This window comes from Zootermopsis nevadensis, unplaced genomic scaffold, assembly GCF_977971745.1.
Source record: "Zootermopsis nevadensis isolate Lab colony 2312 unplaced genomic scaffold, Znev_1.0 Znev_ptg000001l, whole genome shotgun sequence".
Taxonomy (NCBI): domain Eukaryota; kingdom Metazoa; phylum Arthropoda; class Insecta; order Blattodea; family Termopsidae; genus Zootermopsis; species Zootermopsis nevadensis.
The window spans coordinates 836242-860297 of NW_028259133.1; the positions used below are offsets into that span (position 1 = coordinate 836242).

The window sequence follows — 24056 nt, forward strand, 5'->3', positions numbered from 1 at the left end:
GTAAGCACGTATGAGACGTCGGTAAATTTCTACCAGATTACCTACATATGTATATGAACTATACTTTGCTCGCTTTAATTAGTCAAATTATTTTATTTGTATACGGAATTCAATGAGTGTTGTGTAGTAACAAAAGTCTGTAAGTGGATGATGTACTGCCCCATCGCTGTGTCATTTTGACGTAAATACGTCTATATTTTAGGGTCAGTGTTATTCGGCAAAAATGTGTTACGAAAAAGTGTTACGAAAAAGGGAAACGAAAAAGTGTAACTTCAATGTTATGTTACCTTGGAAACGTCATCTGTTTATCAACAAATAAACAACAATGGTTACCTACATAGTTACTTTACATTACTTTACATTACATTCAGCTACCACAGACCCATCTTAAGCGTAACTAATTCAAGTTAAATAAGCAAAGTCTTAATCAAACTTTACGCAATTGTAAAGCATGTATAAAGGAAATATTTAGAATAAAGCCGATATATAAACTTCCTTTCATTGTATTTATTGCCTAAATATAATTTAAATACAAAGACGTATTTACGTCAGATTCCCCGGAACCTTGGTTCCACTGACAACTTTTTAATCAGACGAAAACATTACTCGGAAGAATATTATGTATTTAATGACGTGAAATATCACTGTCTTTTCAACAGAGGTTATTTAAATTATCAAAATTAATCACTATTTAAATAAGTAAATATATTTTTCGCGAAGTTCCTAGAACCAGGCGATTGTACAGAAGTGAGGTCGCTTTGACTTTGGACAATGGATCCTTTTCATGTGGTTTGTTATCAGAGTTCAAAGCCGCGGAATATTTTATCTACCATAATATAATCGTCCGCGCATGTTCATGGCACCGATGTTTAAGTAAGCATAGAAATACGTGTTCAAGGAGTGGCAGCTAAGCACAGGGACTTCGCCTTAATTTCGCAATATATTTCGAAATTTAAAGAAATACCCGAATACGCTCGAACCAAATGCATTTCTCGTACAGAAAACACGTTCACATTCAAGAGAGACAAGGCAGTCACTCGAGACGAGACACCCTCAGTCATCAATCGCGAATAGGACGACTCTAGTACCAGCAGGTACTGGGTTCATGTCTTTGTACAGGGTACACCAGAAAATGTAATTCTTGAACTAAGCTCAGACGGAGAGAAGTTTTACATTTTCAAGCGACAGACGTCCGAAACTGCAGCTAATCTTCCGGAACTTGTACGTTATCGGACGACGAATACTTGTCATTAACCCTTTGAAGCCGAAGATCGTCTGAATATTATTTATGAATTCAGTCCGTACCGCGAAGAAAACACTACACCTCACCATTACGAAAATCAGCTGGTTAACCCTTTGAAGCCGAAGCTCGTCTTCATAATATTTACGAATCCAGACCGTACCGCGAAGAAAACACTTCACTTAACCATTAGAAGTCAAATCAGGCGGTACCACATAAGATTTAACAAAAGAACATCCCGGTCAAAGCCTTAAATACCGAGAGCAGATTTATAATAAAATTTTACACCGCGAAGTTTTACTAAAATTCGTCGAAGCATTTCAGTGTTGGTTAAAACCGGACAGCAGACACGACGAAGTCCTGCAAGCGTATTATATGACCCCGTCATTGGGGGTACAGAATCTGCAGGCTGACTTGGTTGCCATAGTTACCATAACACCTTGGCCACACGTAAAAATTCTGACGAACACCTCAAAGCTGTTACGCCAAGCGATGATTTCCTAACTTGTTCAATGGTCATGTTACATGTTAAATACTGTCACTCCATACAATAACAGGACAACTGCATATTTTACAGGTTAATTTACTGAGACAGTGAGCGGTGGTCGTCGATGTCGTGCGTAGTTCGTGGCCTGCGGTCCTCTGAGAAAGAAACACTTTCATCTGATTTGTCACAATACATACAAATCTACGTACGTCCTGTACTTGAATACGTTGATTTAGTATCTGCTGTGGTAAAATTGTATTAGCCCATTTGAACTTCGTGTCTTAAGACCCAAAAATGCAGAACTTTAAAACTTAACAGAATGCAGACTCAAAGATCGCATCGAAGAGTGACCATAGTTTTAAAAAAAAGAAAGTCTTCTGCGTTCATTTTCCGCACAGCGCAGAAGCAGTTCCGCCTGTTTACAAGTCGATTTCCCACCAAGTTCAACAAATTTAAACAGCACAGAGACTAATATTCTCACCATTCGGGATGACGTGCATATTTGGAAAGAACTGGCACGTTCAAGGCCGCCATGCCCCATTGTACCTCGAATATTTATCATAATGTTCACTTGTAAGGTCACCAAGTCCTTTACCGATTCAATGATGACAAACAAGTTTATTTACATTCGGTTACATTTCTCAAATGTCACCTGCAATTCTTCTCATGTCACTTCCTGCGTCCAACACAAAGTATTTTGAAATCGTATATGATTCGCATACAATAGCCAGTTTTTGTAAGACTTGAGGTTCTCACAGCGGTGAGTATGAAGATTTCTGTCTTCTGGGTTGTTGCGCCCTGATGACGGAGGCAGTATGACCTCCGAAACGTTAGTTAACATCGACCAGACTACACAGCGCAACAACCCAGAAGACAGAAATCTTCATACTCTGATGACGGAGGCAGTATGACCTCTGAAACGTTGGTTAACATCGACCAGACTACACAGCGCAACAACCCAGAAGACAGAAATCTTCATACTCTGATGACGGAGGCAGTATGACCTCTGAAACGTTGGTTAACATCGACCAGACTACACAGCGCAACAACCCAGAAGACAGAAATCTTCATACTCTGATGACGGAGGCAGTATGACCTCTGAAACGTTGGTTAACATCGACCAGACTACACAGCGCAACAACCCAGAAGACAGAAATCTTCATACTCTGATGACGGAGGCAGTATGACCTCTGAAACGTTGGTTAACATCGACCAGACTACACAGCGCAACAACCCAGAAGACAGAAATCTTCATACTCTGATGACGGAGGCAGTATGACCTCCGAAACGTTGGTTAACATCGACCAGTCTACACAGCGCAACAACCCAGAAGACGGAAATCTTCAGACTCATCGCCCTGATGACGGAGGCAGTATGACCTCTGAAAAGTCGGTTAACATCGACCAGACTACACAGCGCAACAACCCAGAAGACAGAAATCTTCATACTCTGATGACGGAGGCAGTATGACCTCCGAAACGTTGGTTAACATCGACCAGTCTACACAGCGCAACAACCCAGAAGACGGAAATCTTCAGACTCATCGCCCTGATGACGGAGGCAGTATGACCTCTGAAAAGTCGGTTAACATCGACCAGACTACACAGCGCAACAACCCAGAAGACAGAAATCTTCAATAGCCAGTCTGTTCCGGGGAGTGGGGGGGAGGGGAGTTGCTTCAATGTAAATCGAACCCAAGACCTGTGGTTTCAGAGCGACAGCAATCCGGGTCACGCCATATGAACTGCACTACGAGAGTATCAGGAGTAATCAGGACTCGACGCCCTGGCGACGTGCGCCAAATTTCCACCTCTAAAACCGATGTACAGGGAAGTTTGTTCTGGAGGAGGTTAACTTCGGTTCGTCCCACTAAGCCTCGTACTTAGGTTAAATGTTGTTAGTTAACATTCACAAAACATTCACTTCCGTGATTCTTATGCTCCTGATTAACTGTGAATTAACACCCAGTTATCAAGTCCGTGTGCTTTTAGAGAAATGTTCTTCGGGGTCTGTTGGCTAGCAGAGCAGGTTTCAAATATTTCTTACCGACCGTACCGCCGTAATATGAATTTATACAATTAAACTGACTGTAGCTAAAACGATCAAAAATTAAAATTTACTTAATTTCTTGAACTCTTGAAGATAAAATCACGCGGTGGGGTAAAAAAAATGTTTAAATAATACGGGATATTCGACGATCAGTCTACGCAAACTTCGATACTCTTGCTGGGAATTATATACGTATTATTCCATTGAAATTACTCGACCGAGTAGCCACCTCGATCTCCGGACCTGACGTCACGTGATTCGCGTAAATTTACGAACGTGAACCAAACTAGAGCATGTGCACCGAGGAAGAGTTTCAGAATCACACCGGATTAACCGGGGGTCCATCTGCTTTAAACGAAAATTAAAAAGTTGTCAGTGGAACCACGGTTCCGGAGAATTTGACGTAAATACGTCTATACGGAAAGGAAGTTTATATATTGGCTTTATTCTAAATATTTCCTTTATACAGGCTTTACAATTGAGTAAAGTTTGATTAAGACTTTGCTTAATCAACTTGAATTAGTTACGCTTAAGATGGGTCTGTGGTAGCTAAATGTAATGTAAGGTAAGGTTAGGTAAGGTAACTATGTAGGTAACCATTGTTGTTTATTTGTTGATAAACAGATGACGTTTCTAAGGTAACATAACAATGAAGTTACACTTTTTCGTTTCCCTTTTTCGTAACAATTTTTCGTAACACATTTTTGCCGAATAACACTGACCCTAAAATATAGACGTATTTACGTCAAAATTAATTCAGAAAATCCTTTCCAGAAGTTAGAACGGTTAAACAGGAAGGTATAAATACAATGCCGTACTATTTAACATATTAAGTTAAATATATATTAAATCTTGTCCGTCTAATCACAATAATTCTTATTAAATATTAAAATATTACAATAATTAACATTTAAAATATTTAAAATATTAAATGATGTTCTTTATCGAAATATTCTATTTACATTAGACCATCATTTTTCATGTTTCACGACATGTTTTCGTTCCTAAAAGAACCATCCTCAGGTGTATATAATTATATAAAGCTTCAAAACGATATTAATATTTTATATATTTTAAATGTTAATCATTGTAATATTTTAATATTTAATAAGAATTATTGTGATTAGACGGACAAGATTTAATATATATACTTATTATATCACAATATGACGCAACTTTACCATCATATTAAGATAAATAAGTAATCGCCCAAAGTTTACGATAACAGAACCCTGTTTTTAAATTCTATAAGAAATACTTTCTGATATTAATAAATCTTTAAAAAATTAAGTGGCGAGTGGCACAGGACAACATTACATTCGGCTAACAAGCCGACACTCACGCGAGGATGAAGCTACGGACTTGTTCATCTGACAGGCACGAATTACGAGTGGCCATTTTAAAATGTCCACCATTTTACTCTCACCTTAAGCAGATATCAATGCCTAACGGTTTAATTTTTTTTTTTAAAAAAAAGTACTTTAGAATCACCTACCGCCATTATTTTGCATCATCGTGTGGATATCGTCAAAGAATTTAATTATCTGTGCCATTCTGATGATCCTCCAACTTCTACAACTGCTTCAAATTAGTTCCCCCTTAAGCCGCCGCAACCTGTAACACACAAGACAAAAATATTACAATTAATAAAGATAATAAACTGGTAGACATTTTACCCGCTGGCAAAATGGAGCTGTGGGTTCTGTGCCTCGATATTAAATGAAGCTCCGTCCGTTTTATCCCCAGGTAAGCGTGCCCAGCGTCCAGAAATTGTCTGGACGCTGTTTTGTGAATTGTAAACTCCGCCGGATAAATTGCTATTAAAACAAATGTAAAATCTCCTTTTACATGAGATTTTTACTTCGCGTGACAAAATTATTCGCTGTAAGATATTAAAATCGCCAGGACCGCCACCTACCTGTTCCTTAGACGGCTCTCTGACGTCACAGGACGAAAGATTATTTCACTTGTTGAACAACAGGTGGAGAATGCCTACAAAATGTTTCGTCTGTGGTTTTTATGGCAACTATTTCCAAGTGTGTGGGCTAACTACACACGGATTCTCTTAGTAAACAATTTCACGCAGTTTGCACACAATCGAATGCATTACACAGCCACTTTCCCGGTGCTTGCTCTCACCTCTGGCACTATTTGAACACCGGTCGTCGCCGTCAAGTTTGTTACGTGTCTCCTGGTAACGACAGCTGACGTAAGACAGACTTAAAAGAACAAATGACGAACGCGAAGCGACGAAGAAGTGTCGATGGGGTGGTTAAGGACGTTCGAAAAGAAATGTCAGAAACGGAACCAGAGACAACCACAAAGTTAGTCGACTTCGAAGGAAGGAGACCGTCTTCCTATCCACCAATAACGATCGCCAAGGAGCTGGGAAACTACCGCGATCAACGTCAGCCCAGAACAAAGTGATGACGCAATAAGGGGAGGGAGAGTGGGAGGGGGGGGGGATTCAAATAAAAAGCCTACAACAAAATGGCGGTAACCAACTGTTTCATATCATTTTCCTGTTCTTAGAAGTTAAGGCAACTTATGACGCCAGTGTCATGAATAAATTTTCTCTTGTTGGAGCCCGAAGGTTTCAGATGGAGTCGTCTGAGATCAATCAGGCGTCGAGGCGTGCGAAATTTGTTTCCGGACGATCACGAACGCAGGAACGACTTTTTTAGATGCTTGTTTATAATGAAAAGGTAAAGAACTTGTGAACCTTCCTGTGCAGTGGACGCCGTCATGTGACGTTCTTACATTACCTTCCGAAAGCGCCAGCTTACGTCGTTCAATTTTCGTCTAGCGGTTAGAACGCTGGCCTTGTAATCCTGGGGGTCTCGGGTTCGATTCCGGGCGGTGCCCGAATTTATAACTTGTGTTGGGCAAGGCCGTGGTCTAGGCAACACGGAGTTTTCCTCCGTGGCATCCCAACAATTACTCCATTCACACACAGAAGAAGGCAATGGCAAACCACTTCTGGATCATCTGCCAGGAACGTAATATGAACAAGTCCCAGTCCGAGAAAAGGATGGAAGGATCCTGTTCATATGGACCTGTCGTCAGACAGAACACTAAATAATAATAAGATGATACTTGGAACAGTAATCCCTCGAAACCAAGAAAATATTTTATAAAAGTCAAAAGTTTCCTGAGTTTGAATCTAGGTGAGGGTGGTTCCCCTAGCTGATAAACTAAGCACGATAAAATAATGGCGCTTGAATATACACTGTCTGGTTCACTGAAGAAATTACAGGAACGAAGGTTACAAACACCACCGCACCGCATCGAAAATGAATCATTTTTCGGCAGCAGAAACCGCTCATGCGCACAGGGTCTTACTGTTCAAAGTATCTGATTGGTTCGGCGCGGGGTTACACGCGCCATATTTATGTCGGAACGGTACGATGGCTCTCGCGTAAGCGAAACAGAGGGAAATGGAAGCTGATATCGACTTCGTTTTACATTATTTAAAGTGCCAATCCGAGGCATCATTCTCGAACCGCTCTGCCCCCTGTTTATTAACCCACTGGCAATTTTGCTGAATTACGGCAGGAAGCGAGTCCACGAGATTTCTAATTTCGCTTAATCAGCTGCTGGTATTCAAGCTACGTTCACCATTCTCATTAATGGAAGAATGTCCTGAGTAAAGTTCAGGGTTACGTTTTATTGCGTTCGGCAGTGGTGGCCTCAGCTTCCAGGGTTGTATAAAATTTACGAAGATGTTCTCACGTAATGCCTGTAGAGTCAGCCACTGGAGTGCCTGCTGTTTAATTACGCGCTGAAGACAATATAATTATTCTAAACGACGATTAAAATCGATAATGAACTGTAATAATTGTATGACAAGGAGAGAGACACAGAATATCAGCAACGTCCTTTCGATTTGACAAGGCTGGGATTACCTGAAGGTGCAGAGTCTGACACTGATGAGGTTTACGGTCAAAAATAAATTTAAATTACGCCTAACAGCCTCAAAGTTTACGACCTACGCTGTTATGCGTTTCTTTAAAAGTTTGTAGTTTCTCAACTTGTCGACAAATTTCTTCCTTTTAAGGAACTCAACTGTACATTTACCTTGTGCACAAAGCCAATAATTTCGATCAGCACAAACAACGGAGTAAAATTCCTATTTCTTAGGGTCCCGTATCATCCGTTCCTTCCGGGCTTTTTCAACCGGAGTCCTGTGACTAACGACGTAACAAGCCCGTTCTTTGTCGTGCAACTCTATCTCAGCACGTGTCTTTACTGATTACGTAACATATTTCTACACCGAGACGCCGCGTTCGGCCTACAGCCTGAAGTCAAAGTCCATTCGACACGGGCCCTTTGCAGCGAGAAGCATCAACGTCCTCTGTGCGATGACGACGTCTTGGATGCGGTCTGACGCATCACCCACCGTCGACCATCGAGGAAAGGTGTCGAGTGCTTCCGATGGCCCGTTCCATAGGTAAATTTAACCACCATTCCACGAATAGATCGACCTGTGGGTCCTCGCATCCTCAGATCAGTGATCAGCCTCACGCTCCGGCCCACCAAACTGACAAGGCGTACTGAGGACGTGTGAATAAAACTCCACGCATTCTTGACCTTGGCACTAAATTGAGATGAACGGCCAGTTTCACGCTTAAGCCTTGTCCCTGTCCAGTTCAAACACTGCAAGGCATTTCCTCGTATTCGAAGGAGCTTCAAACGAAATGTATACATCTTCATGGTGTATGCACTCAGTCTGCACCGGAGAGGACACTCAGTTTAAGAGCAAAGTCATTTGCGATTTCATTACGTCGCTGGCCTTCGTGTTTCTTCAGTGCTGATTCCTGCATTGGTGCAACAAATCGCTTCTTATTCACGACCTCACATGCGTGACCTCAAACACTTTTTTTTTAGTGTTCTGTGTGACGACAGGTCCATATGAACAGGATCCTTCCATCCTTTTCTCGGACTGGGACCTGTTCATATACGTTCTTGGCAGATGATCCAGAAGTGGTTTGCCATTGCCTCCTTCTGTGTGTGAATGGAGTAATTGTTGGGATGCCACGGAGGAAAACTCCATGTTGCCTAGACCACCGCCTTGACCAACACAAGTTATAAATTCGGGCACCGCCGGGAATCGAACACGAGACCCCAGGATTACAAGGCCTAATAAAAACGAAGTAAGGCTGTCCCAGTATACGCCACGTAGGCACTTGGGGGGGGGGGGAGAGGCGGTATAGCTCCTACTATACACAAATTAAAGTTAATTGTTTTAATTCTAAAACTTTCACTCTTTACGTTATGTTTGCAGAACTGTCTCACCATTCACGTTATTTTGAAACATTTACTATTCTATTATGTACCAAATGCTCTTCCTGAAGTCCTAGCCAGGGTGCCACATGATGTTTCTGTATTGCATAAAGCGATATATATTATTGCTGTTTCGTGGAGCATCTCCGTTAGAAGGCCTGGACCTTCTGCATTATGTGGGGTCTGAGAAGACCAGAGAAGTGAATACACCTTGTAGTCTCTTAACACATAAAAACATCGTAAATATTTTTTAATTAACAACGAGAGAAGAGAGAGTGCCGTACAATTTTTCACGCAACTTCGTACATTCGCCTGAAGAGGCAGGACTGGTTATTTCGTAACGCAGTGTCCGCCTTAACCTCAAACGAACTCACTTTCAAAAGTCTGTCCCAGTTCCTATTTCACATCCACGTCTTCGTCACAGCCCGATGCTTCGTTGGTTTACTTATAAGTTTCAAGAAGACGTAATTTATCAATTATTATCGAAGTCTTGACACATTTACCCGCTGTAGGTGAGTGTATTGAAGGTTGTATTTGGGATTTTACGCAGAACAATTAGAACTCCAAAGATCGGGAATCAAATAAAACAAATCCGCTGAAATTCTGAGACGCCAAACAGCAATATTCTTCGTAAACTGGGAACTGGTTCGGACATTAAAGTTTGGAGGGAACTATGTGTACCACCTGCTTTAACAATAAGTTATGCTTCGTATTTATTTTGGTTAATCTTATAGTAACGTGTTGCGTTTTCTTTCAGGTACGAACCAAATTCTTAAAACACAAAAACACCATTTCGTATTAGTCCATCGTTTTTTAACTCTTGTATGCTTTAAAGAAATGGTATTCAACCATTTTTTGTTCGCGTACCCCAAAATATAATTTCTCTTCAACTTTGTACCCCCAAATATAATTTCTCTTCAACTTTGTACCCCCAAATATAATTTCTCTTCAACTTTGTACCCCCAAAGTTATGCATAGTATATAATCTACATCTAAAATAAATTAAATAAATTACATTACTGATTATTCAGTGTTTATCATAAAATAACATATATATTTTTTTTAAATTTCACGTACCCCCTAAGATGTCTTCGCGTATCCCAGGTTGAATACAACTGCTTTAAAGTAAGTCTCTTAGCAGTCTAAAGTGCTCACGGCTGCGAGTATGAAGATGGCTGACTGTCTTTTGTGTTGTGGCGCCGTGCAGCCTGTTTACCGACGTTTCAGAGGCTATTGCTGCCTCCATCATCAGGGCGATGACATCGATGCAGCAAGGACCTCTGAAAAGTCGGTAAACTTCTAACAGACTGCACGGCGCCACAACACAGAAGACAGTCAGCCATCTTCAATGTTGCATTGTGCTTAGTTAAACGACGTTAAATCTTGAAACTCCAAAACCCTTGAGAAGAAATTATTTGTTGGTGACACATGAACAAAGTTCTTCAGAACTACTAATTATGATAACAAGAGACGTCATTGTAAGAGTCAATCCCATTAAGTAAAGAATTCTCACAGTGTACTTGTACCACTGAATTAACTTCGTGGAGCAGCCACCAAGTACATGCAAACACGAGCTTGCTGAGGGCACTTGCGAACCAAATTTCCCAAGACTCAATCATTTATTAGCTTGAACAAAGTCTGAGAGGAAAGTGTTCGACTAACAAAGCGAAAAGAAGAAAAAACCCTCGGATTAAACTTGCCGATTACGTCAACGCCTTTGGAGGAATGCGTGGGGAGTCTTAGAATCCGTGCACATCTGCGCGGACGTTTCGCAGACAAAACGACACAGCAAAGATGGCTGGCTGTCTTCTGCGTTGTAACGCCGCGTAGTCTGGTAGAAGTATACACCAACGTTTCGAAAGTTCTTCCTGCCTAGATCATCAGGGCCCAGCAAACACATCTGAAACGCCGATAAACTTCTACCAGACTACGCGGCGCAACACCCCAGAAGACAGCCAGCCATCTTCATACTCCCCTCCGTGAGAACCCTGCTAACTAATATTCGCGCAGACAGTCAAGAAATTCCCATAGAACCCAAAGGTTCATCGCCGATCGTTATCCTGAGCTGGATAAATCCAACGCACACTCCCAAATCCTGTTTCCCTGATAAATACATTTAAATATCATTTAATCTGTGTCTACGCCTTCCCAGTGCAGACTTTAATTCAGTATTTCCAACCAAAACTTTGCACTCATTTACCTTGCGTGCTACATTCCCCGTCAATCCCCTCCTCCTCTATTTCAAAATCCAAATGATAGTTAGTGAAGGGTAGAAATTATTTTATTACAAATTTTTGTAAACCCTCCTGTGACGTCATCCCTTCTAGGCATTGTCTGCTGCTTACGTCGATCCAAATAATCCGTTCGAAGCCCTCTGAAGATGAAAGAGCGCCCCTTGTCGGTTGTCCAAAACTGTTTATTATGCGCTCTTTGCACAGCGAGAACGCAGTCGTGTCTGTCTGTCCGTTCAGTCGATTTAACTCGACATCCACTGGACGGATTTGGATAAAATTTGGTGTGGAGGTTGTGCCGTTCTGTACGACCTCAAATCGTACTTTTGAATCTCCTACGAGCGGTGATGATAAAATGGCGGGCGAGAGAAGTCGTGAGGTGGACACTGAGGTACTGCGATCTGGTGGCCAAAGTGGGAACTATCGAACATGGCGGATTTAACACCTTCAAGTGCACATCGCAAAGAATGCACGAGGATACAAGACAAATTAAGAGCCACCAAGACGTCTTCGTACGCAGCAGCCAACTGCATATCGAGCACGCGGAAAGATCAGGTCAGATTATCCGCTACACGCTGACAGTGACGTAGACGTCGACGTGGACGGTGTCCGTACGAGAATCTGCCGAGTCACGTGGTACGTTGAGAAAGTGAAAGTTGACGGAGTGGACGAACGTGACGAGCCTGTCTTCTCTTCTCGCCAGGGTTACAACAAGGTGTCGAGAAACAAGGACACGGACGACGGAGTTTCTCAAGGGCCTTCAACGAGGCGTCGGGCTGTGACGGCTCACCTCAGGTTGCAATTTTACTGTTCAGAATCCGCTGTGTTCTAATCGCCATTTGCCACGGCCAGGGTGAATAAAGGTAGGTTTAGGGCGATGTTCCTTTTCGAGAGCCAGATGTGTTGTGCGCATTACAATGCAAAGAAAGGCAGGTCTGGAACGCACCAGGAACATCTGTGACGTAAGCGCCATGCCACCTTCTACTTTACGAAGAGGACAATACCAAGACAGGTTTTCCTACAACGTTTCTGGCTATGAATTCGACAGTTACCTGAGTTCTTATGTTCCTTCTCCCTGCAGAACAACTTGGAAATAATTAAGACTATTATTTAAGACTTGAGGTTCTCACAGCGGTGAATATGAAGATTTCTGTCTTCTGGGTTATTGCGCTGTGTAGTCTGGTCGATGTTAACCAACGTTTCAGAGGTCATACTGCCTCCGTCATCAGGGCGATGAATCATGAATATTCATCGCCCTGATGACGGAGGCAGTATGACCTCTGAAACGTTGGTTAACATCGACCAGACTACACAGCGCAATAACCCAGAAGACAGAAATCTTCAAGACTATTATTATTATTTATTTAGTGTTCTGTCTGACGACAGGTCCATATGAACAGGATCCTTCCATCCTTTTCTCGGACTGGGACCTGTTCATATACGTTCTTGGCAGATGATCCAGAAGTGGTTTGCCATTGCCTTCTTCTGTGTGTGAATGGAGTAATTGTTGGGATGCCACGGAGGAAAACTCCGTGTTGCCTAGACCACGGCCTTGCCCAACACAAGTTATAAATTCGGGCACCGCCGGGAATCGAACCCGAGACCCCAGGATTACAAGGCCAGCGTTCTAACCGCTAGACCACCGTCGGGGTAATTAAGACTAGCAGAATGAAATTCGACAAATCTTCATTGCCCAAAAGCCCCGTCATTCGATAATTGCGGGCTCAATAAACCGAGAAAAATTATTCCTAAACCAGGACAGTTTTTGTGTTTTTAACGCCGAACTCCCATTTTGCCTAGCCATAGAAACCGGAAGTAGACAGAACTCGGTGCAGATTTCCATGGTTACGGCCTTCGTCCTGTAACCTCTTCGTCGAAACAATCGGCCTTGCGCCTGGAGCCGTTTCTTTTGTCGTGCTTAATTTCCGACATACAAAGAGCAGTGTTACCGGGACTCGAACTCAGGACACTTTCATAGCCCTGAACTTCATTAAAATCTCTTCCTGGTCTCAATGAATAAATACGCAAAGTTTTTCTTGCCAACGCCGCAGGTTAGGGAAGGCTGTTTTCAGCTCAGTTCCCTTTAGTTTCGTTACCGTTCATTAAAACCTAGTGGTACATATCATCACCACCCGCTTGCCAATCTGTCTACATTTCTTTACGTTTCATAATTCTCAGCGTAAGCCGTGATTATTTCCTTGAATGGAGTTAACGAGTCGATCTTCGTAATGGTGAAGTATGGTGTTTTCTTTGCGGTACGGACTGACTTCTTAAATAACAGCACAGTGCCTGCGACCGGCCTTCTCGACACAGGTCTTCCTCTGTCTTCAAGCAAATGCTGAGATGGTTCCCAAATTCCAAGTTGCCACTGCATGACTTCTCATGCAGCCCTCCCGATTTAAATAAATTAATCAAAATTTACCACCCGTTAAAGTCGTCAAAATCCCCCCAACCCCCCCAGTAGAAACCTCTAAATTATGTCCTAAAATTCCAAAATAATAACCTCAGCATTTTCTAATACACAATTCAAAATTCCGTCTTCTCTGCCAATTATCGCACTAACGTCTTCACTCTTACTTTATCCTTGCCAGAAAGACGAGCGGGCATTGCCTGGGGACCTTCTAACTATAAGATGCTCTTTCTCCCCCCCCCCCCCTAAAAATAAGTGTCACTCACGTCTCCCCCCACCAATTTCCTCTTTGCAAATTCTACTCTTATGCTATCCTCTTATCTTTCTATCTCTCTCTCTCAGCAGCTACCGTGGCGACGACGGAGACCTTGGCGACTTGGGCGAACTTGGCAACGATTAAACTGTTCGTGGCGATCGAGCCAGAGTGCTTATAACTCGGCCGCGACATTCCGTTGAAACGAGACTGAGACTTGAGTACTGAGGACGTCCACATCCGAACGAACGTGCTCGGCGAACTGGCTGGTTGCATATGGACGGTCAGGAGCAGCCGAGCGAGGCAAGGAGGAGGCTTTGTACAGGTCCTTTTGGTGAGGAACGAGACTAACCAAAGCCAAGTGTTGTTAGCGATCGTCTTTCGAAATATTGAAGTATCAGGGGGCGAAGGGTAAGTTAATTCTCATTACCAGTATGATGTTTTTAGAACAGGTAGTACCGAGATTCACCACCACATGGTCCACAGGAGGAAGGAAAGCGGCGCTGTTCACAGAGTCTCTCAAATACCGAGGAATTAATGTCCAAGCCTGCGGCATTACCAGAAGCCACTGCTGTGTGAAGTCACCCACAGTCAACAGGCGAGGACTCATTCGACTATCCTCTCCGAGGTTTCCCTGCCTTTTCCTCAGTTTAAGCAAGCCCCGAGCCACGGTGGTCTAGCGGTTAGAACGCTGGCCTTGTAATCCTGGGGTCTCGGGTTCGAATTTATAACTTGTGTTGGGCAAGGCCGTGGTCTAGGCAACACGGAGTTCTCCTCCGTGGCATCCCAACAATTACTCCATTCACACACAGAAGAAGGCAATGGCAAACCACTTCTGGATCATCTGCCAAGAACGTATATGAACAGGTCCCAGTCCGAGAAGAGGATGGAAGGATCCTGTTCATATGGACCTGTCGTCAGACAGAACACTAAATTAATAATAAGCAAGCCCGCCTACACCCAGTCATGGAGGCCTTCAGTCAAAATCCCTAAGTCGCAGAGGCTTACAAGATATCCTAGGTTCACCTCCCAGACAGTCGAAAAACCGAAGTTCTTTTCGTGAAGGACGAGTTGTCTGAAGAGACCGCCTCCCTCCAGTACCCCTGCCTCGTCAACTGCGAGATACGTTTCAGACTAAACCAACCAGATGGCTTACCGAACCCGAAGGTTCATCACCGAATTAACCAAAGCCCTCCACCGGACCCTGTCCTGGGCCCACAAACTCCAGTCTCCTTCAACTCCTATCTCCCATAGATCCCGCCTGACATTATCCTCCCATCTACGTCTAGGTCTCCCCAGAGGTCTCTTCCCCTCAGGCTTCCCAAATAGTGGACCCAACCAACCAGATGGCTTACGAAACCCGAAGGTTCATCACCGAATTAATCAAAGCCCTGTCCTGGGCCAACAAAATCCAGTCTCCTTCAACTCCTATCTCCCATAGATCCCGCCTGAGATTATCCTCCCATCTACGTCTAGGTCTCCCCAGAGGTCTCTTCCCCTCAGGTGCACACCTCTTGCCCCATCCATGCGCGCTACATGCCCCGCCCATCTCATTCTTCTCGACTTAATCACCCTGACAATATTGGGGGAGGATTACAGATTTTTAAGTTCATCATTACGTAGTTTTCTCCAGACACCATCGTCTTCCCTCTTAGGACGTTTCAGACTGCATCTTGAATTTGTGCGGCGCATAATTACTTGCACATCTGATTTTCGGTTTATTTAACAACGCTACATCAACTGCATATGTATAGGATTCTGAATGTTTGAGTTGGGAAGAGTGTGGGCGCAAATGATCAGTCGTGCTCGTTCTGAAATTCTACTCCGACATCGCCGGTAGCCGCCGAGGAAACAGCAAATTCAGTCTCCTCATCGAGACTTGAACCACGTGCTTTCCATTCCAAGGCAAATGTCGGTCAGTGTCCACGTCCTGTTTCACGTGGTTCCGCAGGTGATGGGCGGTTCGAAACGTCGGAATGGAAGATGACGATGCTGCAAACTAGCGAGTATTCCGCGAACTACAAACGTTACTTGAGATTGTCAGCGTCGAGTAAGAACAGCCTAAGCTGTTGGCACGGAAACTGCGAGGTCAGGTCCACGGCGTCCAGAAAAATCACAGAATTTGCTTTCCCAGCGTAAGTATTATAACACAGATGACAAACGGTCTGCGAATTTGCGTAATAATCCTGAAGTTACGTGATTTCTAATTCTGTCCAGTGTTTCAACAAGGAAGACCATTGTCAGATGCCAAGTGTAATCGTACGGAGTGGACGAACAAACAAAACGTGAGGTTCGTATTTACACTAAATATTACGAGCTCCTGTGTGAAGAGATTCAGATCCCTGCAAACAATCGAACGGACAAGCCTGTCTTAATTGGCTTCGCAAAAGGCTCCGACCAAAATTTGCAATCGAGTATGACCATAAATGGCGATGCCACTGCGAAAAGACGTCTGTGCTAACCTGCTGATAAACCTACAACTGAACGCGCAATGATGATTCCCGAAATTCATACGCAATCACTTTTCAAGGTACAAACGTGAATTTAAGGCCGACAATTCCGATGAGCACAAGAAATCTTACAGAGATGTCGTTTAACTGGCTCGGCCTAATAAACCAACCCCTCCCACAAATTACAAAGCTCATCATTAGGCAATGTTTTGTTGAATCGTTTTCCTTCGTCACCATGAGTTCAAATATTCTCATCAGCATCGTTTTTCCAGACATAACTAATCCCTGTTCTTCCCTCAACGCGAGACACCTGGTTTCACACCCATACAAAGCAACAGATAAAATTAGTAACGTAGTTCTGACGTCACTTTTGATCGCAGACATCAGAAATACAAGAGCTTTTGAACCGCACGGTAGGAAGCATCCCCTGCGATTAGACTCCCCCCATTACAAGGGCAGAATTGCCAACGGGCTCAGCCGTCAGACGGGATGTCTCGTCGAGACCAAGCGTTACGGAGTCCAATCCGCTGTCAGCTACGACGCGTATAACCACTCAAAATTGGCATCAGTTTTGTACATAAACACTTTTCTCTTGCCTTAACGTCGGAAAATCTACCACGAAGTTCCCCCACCCCTCAAAATCACGAGCCCCAGCCGAAGATCGATTATCGGCTTCGTCTGGAAACCTTTGATGGGCTCGCCTCTGATGAAGACAGCTGACCTTGTTCAAACGCCCAGACGCCTCTTCAGACTTCCTTCCTCACGGCAAATGGGAACTTCAACATTTTCCCGCGAACCAGCCGGACAGCTGCGCGCGCAGCAAAGCTGAGATCGTTAATAGTTTCAAATGCCAAGTCCGAACCGCCACTTTGAACACGTTCCAATTAGGTCAGCAAGCATAATTACGCAGACCTGCATGCAATAATACGACTGGTTTTCAAAAGTTCGGAACTCTGCAAAAAACTTTCGAGTCCAGCTCGTCCAAGAATATCCATACGTACGCAACCCGGCCGGTCAGGTGAGCAACTGCATCGCTTTCACAGAACCAGGTCGAGACATTGAGGAACCAACGATGCAGGGTTACAAAGCGGACAATTTCTGCTCTAACATGTCGTAAATTCCCCCCAGACAAATATCGCAAAAGTACAGTAAAATAAGCCACGGCATTTAAGTCTTAGAAACAATAAATAACAACGAAATTTATAACAACACGCAAGATGAAGTCTTACATAACTTACACAGACAAAACTCATACGCCAATTCCTCAATATCCGTCTGTCTGTCTGTCTACTTGCCACGGCAGTTAAAAACTGCTTGAAGATTTCCGTCTTCTGGGTTGTTGCGCTGTGTACACAGCGCAACAACCCAGAAGACAGAAATCTTCATACTCATCGCCCTGATGATGGAGGCAGTATGACCTCTGAAACGTTGGTTAACATCGACCAGACTACACAGCGCAACAACCCAGAAGACAGAAATCTTCATACTCTGATGATGGAGGCAGTATGACCTCTGAAACGTTGGTTAACATCGACCAGACTACACAGCGCAATAACCCAGAAGACGGAAATCTTCATACTCTGATGACGGAGGCAGTATGACCTCTGAAACGTTGGTTAACATCGACCAGACTACACAGCGCAACAACCCAAAAGACAGAAATCTTCATACTCATCGCCCTGATGATGGAGGCAGTATGACCTCTGAAACGTTGGTTAACATCGACCAGACTACACAGCGCAACAACCCAGAAGACGGAAATCTTCATACTCTGATGACGGAGGCAGTATGACCTCTGAAACGTTGGTTAACATCGACCAGACTACACAGCGCAACAACCCAGAAGACAGAAATCTTCATACTCTGATGACGGAGGCAGTATGACCTCTGAAACGTTGGTTAACATCGACCAGACTACACAGCGCAACAACCCAGAAGACAGAAATCTTCATACTCTGATGACAGAGGCAGTATGACCTCTGAAACGTTGGTTAACATCGACCAGACTACACAGCGCAACAACCCAGAAAACGGAAATCTTCATACTCTGATGACGGAGGCAGTATGACCTCTGAAACGTTGGTTAACATCGACCAGACTACACAGCGCAACAACCCAGAAGACAGAAATCTTCATACTCTGATGACGGAGGCAGTATGACCTCTGAAACGTTGGTTAACATCGACCAGACTACACAGCGCAACAACCCAGAAGACGGAAATCTTCATACTCTGATGACGGAGGCACTATGACCTCTGAAACGTTGGTTAACATCGACCAGACTACACAGTGCAACAACCCAGAAGACGGAAATCTTCATACTCTGATGACGGAGGCAGTATGACCTCTGAAACGTTGGTAAACTTCTACCAGACTACACAGCGCAACAACCCAGAAGACAGAAATCTTCATACTCTGATGACGGAGGCAGTATGACCTCTGAAACGTTGGTTAACATCGACCAGACTACACAGTGCAACAACCCAGAAGACGGAAATCTTCATACTCTGATGACGGAGGCAGTATGACCTCTGAAACGTTGGTAAACTTCTACCAGACTACACAGCGCAACAACCCAGAAGACAGAAATCTTCATACTCTGATGACGGAGGCAGTATGACCTCTGAAACGTTGGTTAACATCGACCAGACTACACAGTGCAACAACCCAGAAGACGGAAATCTTCATACTCTGATGACGGAGGCAGTATGACCTCTGAAACGTTGGTTAACATCGACCAGACTACACAGCGCAACAACCCAGAAGACGGAAATCTTCATACTCTGATGACGGAGGCAGTATGACCTCTGAAACGTTGGTTAACATCGACCAGACTACACAGCGCAACAACCCAGAAGACGGAAATCTTCATACTCTGATGACGGAGGCAGTATGACCTCTGAAACGTTGGTTAACAGCGACCAGACTACACAGCGCAACAACCCAGAAGACGGAAATCTTCATACTCTGATGACGGAGGCAGTATGACCTCTGAAACGTTGGTTAACATCGACCAGACTACACAGCGCAACAACCCAGAAGACGGAAATCTTCATACTCTGATGACGGAGGCAGTATGACCTCTGAAACGTTGGTTAACATCGACCAGACTACACAGTGCAACAACTCAGAAGACGGAAATCTTCATACTCTGATGATGGAGGCAGTATGACCTCTGAAACGTTGGTTAACATCGACCAGACTACACAGCGCAACAACCCAGAAGACGGAAATCTTCATACTCTGATGACGGAGGCAGTATGACCTCTGAAACGTTGGTTAACATCGACCAGACTACACAGTGCAACAACCCAGAAGACGGAAATCTTCATACTCTGATGATGGAGGCAGTATGACCTCTGAAACGTTGGTTAACATCGACCAGACTACACAGCGCAACAACCCAGAAGACGGAAATCTTCATACTCTGATGACGGAGGCAGTATGACCTCTGAAACGTTGGTTAACATCGACCAGACTACACAGCGCAACAACCCAGAAGACGGAAATCTTCATACTCTGATGACGGAGGCAGTATGACCTCTGAAACGTTGGTTAACATCGACCAGACTACACAGCGCAACAACCCAGAAGACGGAAATCTTCATACTCTGATGACGGAGGCAGTATGACCTCTGAAACGTTGGTAAACATCGACCAGACTACACAGCGCAACAACCCAGAAGACGGAAATCTTCATACTCATCGCCCTGGTGATGGAGGCAGTATGACCTCTGAAACGTTGGTTAACATCGACCAGACTACACAGCGCAACAACCCAGAAGACGGAAATCTTCATACTCTGATGACGGAGGCAGTATGACCTCTGAAACGTTGGTTAACATCGACCAGACTACACAGCGCAACAACCCAGAAGACAGAAATCTTCATACTCATCGCCCTGATGACGGAGGCAGTATGACCTCTGAAACGTTGGTAAACATCGACCAGACTACACAGCGCAACAACCCAGAAGACAGAAATCTTCATACTCACCGCTGTGGAAACCTCAAGTCTGACAAAAACTGCTTGTCTGCAGCTTCTAACGCGTGAAGGAATTCTGAAGATCCAGTGGACAATTACAATTCATGTGTCGATGGAAGATGTAACTTGAGAGATTTGCTAGAGTCAGGGATTTCTTTTCCGCTCGGAAGCCTACCAGCCTCACTGGAAGCTCTCTCTTTCTAAAAGACACAACAGAATTCTTAACATACTGCAGTCTGACACAAGCTCATTGAAGCACATTAAAATACAGGTGGCATCACTGCCTGCCTTCAGAGTACTGGGAGCTTGGACGATTGACTTCACGTGCTAAATAAATACGCTGAAGAATATACACTGCTGTGATGTGAACACAGACTACCCGACGCCAACGTAAGGATTAGCTCTTTCGGCATCGAAAGCTTGTACGCGTTAAACGTGGAATTATCAACACTCGTCGAAACTGACAATGTCTCGAAAAGTCCTGGCCTGACCACACAGGTATTATTATTTAGTGTTCTGTCTGACGACAGGTCCATATAAACAGGATCCTTCCATCCTTTTCTCGGACTGGGACCTGTTCATATACGTTCTTGGCAGATGATCCAGAAGTGGTTTGCCATTGCCTTCTTCTGTGTGTGAATGGAGTAATTGTTGGGATGCCACGGAGGAAAACTCCGTGTTGCCTAGACCACGGCCTTGCCCAACACAAGTTATAAATTCGGGCACCGCCGGGAATCGAACCCGAGACCCCAGGATTTCAAGGCCAGCGATCTAACCGCTAGACCACCTCATCTTATTATTATTTAGTGTTCTGTCTGAGGACAGGTCCATATAAACAGGATCCTTCCATCCTTTTCTCGGACTGGGACCTGTTCATATACGTTCTTGGCAGATGATCCAGAAGTGGTTTGCCATTGCCTTCTTCTGTGTGTGAATGGAGTAATTGTTGGGATGCCACGGAGGAAAACTCCGTGTTGCCTAGACCACGGCCTTGCCCAACACAAGTTATAAATTCGGGCACCGTCGGAAATCGAACCCGAGACCCCAGGATTACAATGCCAGCGTTCTAACCGCTAGACCACCGTGGCACGTTGACCACACAGGTAATGCCTACGAAAGGCAAGCAGATCTCTAGTAATAGCATCTACGGCAATACTCCAGATAAACATTTTATCACGTTACACGAAACGACTAACCTTTCCGCGCGGAGATATAAACACGGACTAAGTACATCCTTGCCCGTCCCCCCGGAAGGTACTCATTATTCCACATCTTGGGTTTACCAATGTATTTGCCCTAGTTTATAGAAGTAGCGGTGAATTAAACTTCCGTCTAGCCCTCATTAAGATCGGTCTTACTTCACTGCCGTATCGAGTCTTATTTCGGAGTCCGGGATTGACGACACAGTCGTCCCCGGAGCGCTCATTCCGCTACCTAAGACGCGGGAAATAGCCAGTGTGTCCGGGAAAGAGACACCTGCGGCTACAAAGCTTCGTTCTACGTTTATGATGAGTCTAATATACGCCCGCGGCCAGCGAGTTACTGCTTTACATTCTGCAACAAATACCTTCAACAAATGTGGCACAACTTATTTTCCCACACACAAAATTACATCACTGAAAGGCGGAGAAAAATTTCCCAGGGTTAAAATGCTACTTGTAGCTTCATAAAAGTCGTTCTGTCTCCACGGCGAACATCGCAGCTTCTACAACACACTCCAACTGGGAGAATAGTTCTATGTTGTAACACCAGAGGCGTAATATTGTCACTGTGATGCGCTCTGGTGGAGGCAGGGGCTACTAATTTAGCATTTCCCTGAAGCCCACGATTCGGCACTGTTGGTTAGCTGTTGACATTAAGGTCAGGGTTACTGAAGTCATTTCTTCTTCGGAAGTATTATTAATGGCAGGAATTTAAGAGAAATTCATACCAAGTTTCATGAAAACCCTTCAACTTAAAAGTTGTCAACGTGGCAGAAACAAAGGAAGGGCGAAGTTGCAATTAGATCCAGCAAAATACGCGTTGTCATGTCACTCTACGACGCAAACAATGAGGTTATGTTACAGACACGACAGGCGTACGAAAGAGCGGGTGGCACTTCGAACACAAGGAAATTAGCAGTACGCAGCTCAAGAGATTTCGAGTGGGCATGACGTAAAAGCGGAGGCGACTACCTTTGACGGAGGAGAGGCGATAATGAATTCATTATTAGTGAATAATCAATGTACGTAGGATTATTTTAGTTCTGACGTCATGATTACAATGAAATACAAACAAACGAGCAATTTCCCTCAGGTGTCGTCGACAGTTTCTTTATGGCTTTTGGCGGAAACAAGTTATTTCTCAACATTTCAAATCTTAAGATGGTAAAGTTGCGTCATATTGTGATATAATAAGTATATATATTAAATCTTGTCCGTCTAATCACAATAAATTCTTATCAAATATTAAAATATTACAATAATTAACATTTAAAATATTTAAAATATTAAATGATGTTCTTTATCGAAATATTCGAACAGAACAACATCGAGTGTGTTATTAAAAATGGAATAAAAATCTGAAAAAGAACATCGTTTGATATCTAGTAAAAATCTGATAAAAATGTACGCTAACATAATGTATGAAAAATTGTATTTGAATTATTTATCGTTTTGAAGCTTTATATAATTATATACACCTGAGGATGGTTCTTTTAGGAACTGAAACATGAAAAATGATGGTCTAATGTAAATAGAATATTTCGGTAAAGAACATCATTTAATATTTTAGATATTTTAAATGTTAATTATTGTAATATTTTAATATTTAATAAGAATTATTGTGATTAGACGGACAAGATTTAATATATATTTCAAATCTTATTATCGTGGTTTTACTCCGAACAGGTTTGCGTCCTCAGGTTAAATGTCAAATCCGCATTTTTTTACTGTTTTGACGCAAAACGGATGTAAACCTGCGATCCCAACAGCCCTCTGCACATCAAGGAAGCAAACGAGGGCCGTCAACCGAGCCTGACACGATTAAAAGTATGTAGAGTCTGCTAATACCAAAACCGTGAAGCTACACGTAACAAATTTATTCTGTAATAAACTCTTATCGGTCTACAAGACGTGTCAGGCGGTAGACGACTTCAGTACGCGAGTACGAGGCCAAAGATGGTTCTCGAAAAGTTAATGTTTTTTTTTTCATTTTATTATTTCAACCATCTGACAAGGCTCGTAGCCCGAGAATTTATTGTAGTTAGTCGCCGTGAACGCTCCAGATCACAAATATTTGTTCTGACGCAAATCTGTACTAAACTGACTTAAACGGAAAATTCCACGTCTCACTGTCGCTCGCCTCACGACGTAAACTTAAGACCTTGAAATAAACACGTCATAAGAGCTTTCCAGAACTCGCAGGGCAGCAAAAACATCTCGAGAATTGGTCCCAGAAGAAATTGTTATTTTTACAAGCAACAAACAAGTTTACCTACGTCTGTGTCTGTTATACGAGGTGCGATCGGAAACTTTCCAGACTGTGTCAATAGAGGGCGAACCGGATGTAGTACGAGATTCTGCCGCTAGGGGGTGCGGCCTACATTCATAGTGAATCAGTGTGCCAGCCGGCATCATCGAATTAGCATTTGTTTCTTAGTTACGGGCGTTTTGGTAGTGCATTACACCG

At 43.5% G+C, this 24056-nt stretch overlaps 1 protein-coding gene across 6 annotated transcripts in view; it reads right to left on the reverse strand.

Annotated features, from left to right (window-relative positions):
- LOC110840095 (very long chain fatty acid elongase AAEL008004) overlaps positions 1–24056 on the reverse strand; it is a 78992-nt gene that overhangs the window by 24289 nt on the left and 30647 nt on the right. For 4 of the 6 annotated variants that reach the window (XM_022084923.2, XM_022084913.2, XM_022084907.2 and 1 more), the window contains one exon: positions 5272–5390. In XM_022084923.2, coding sequence (XP_021940615.2) covers positions 5272–5329 — 58 coding nt within the window. In that variant the 5' untranslated portion in view covers positions 5330–5390. Of the gene's footprint in view, positions 1–5271; positions 5391–5694; positions 6157–24056 lie in introns of those variants that run through there. The other 2 variants (XM_022084932.2, XM_022084887.2) reach the window with 2 other exon arrangements.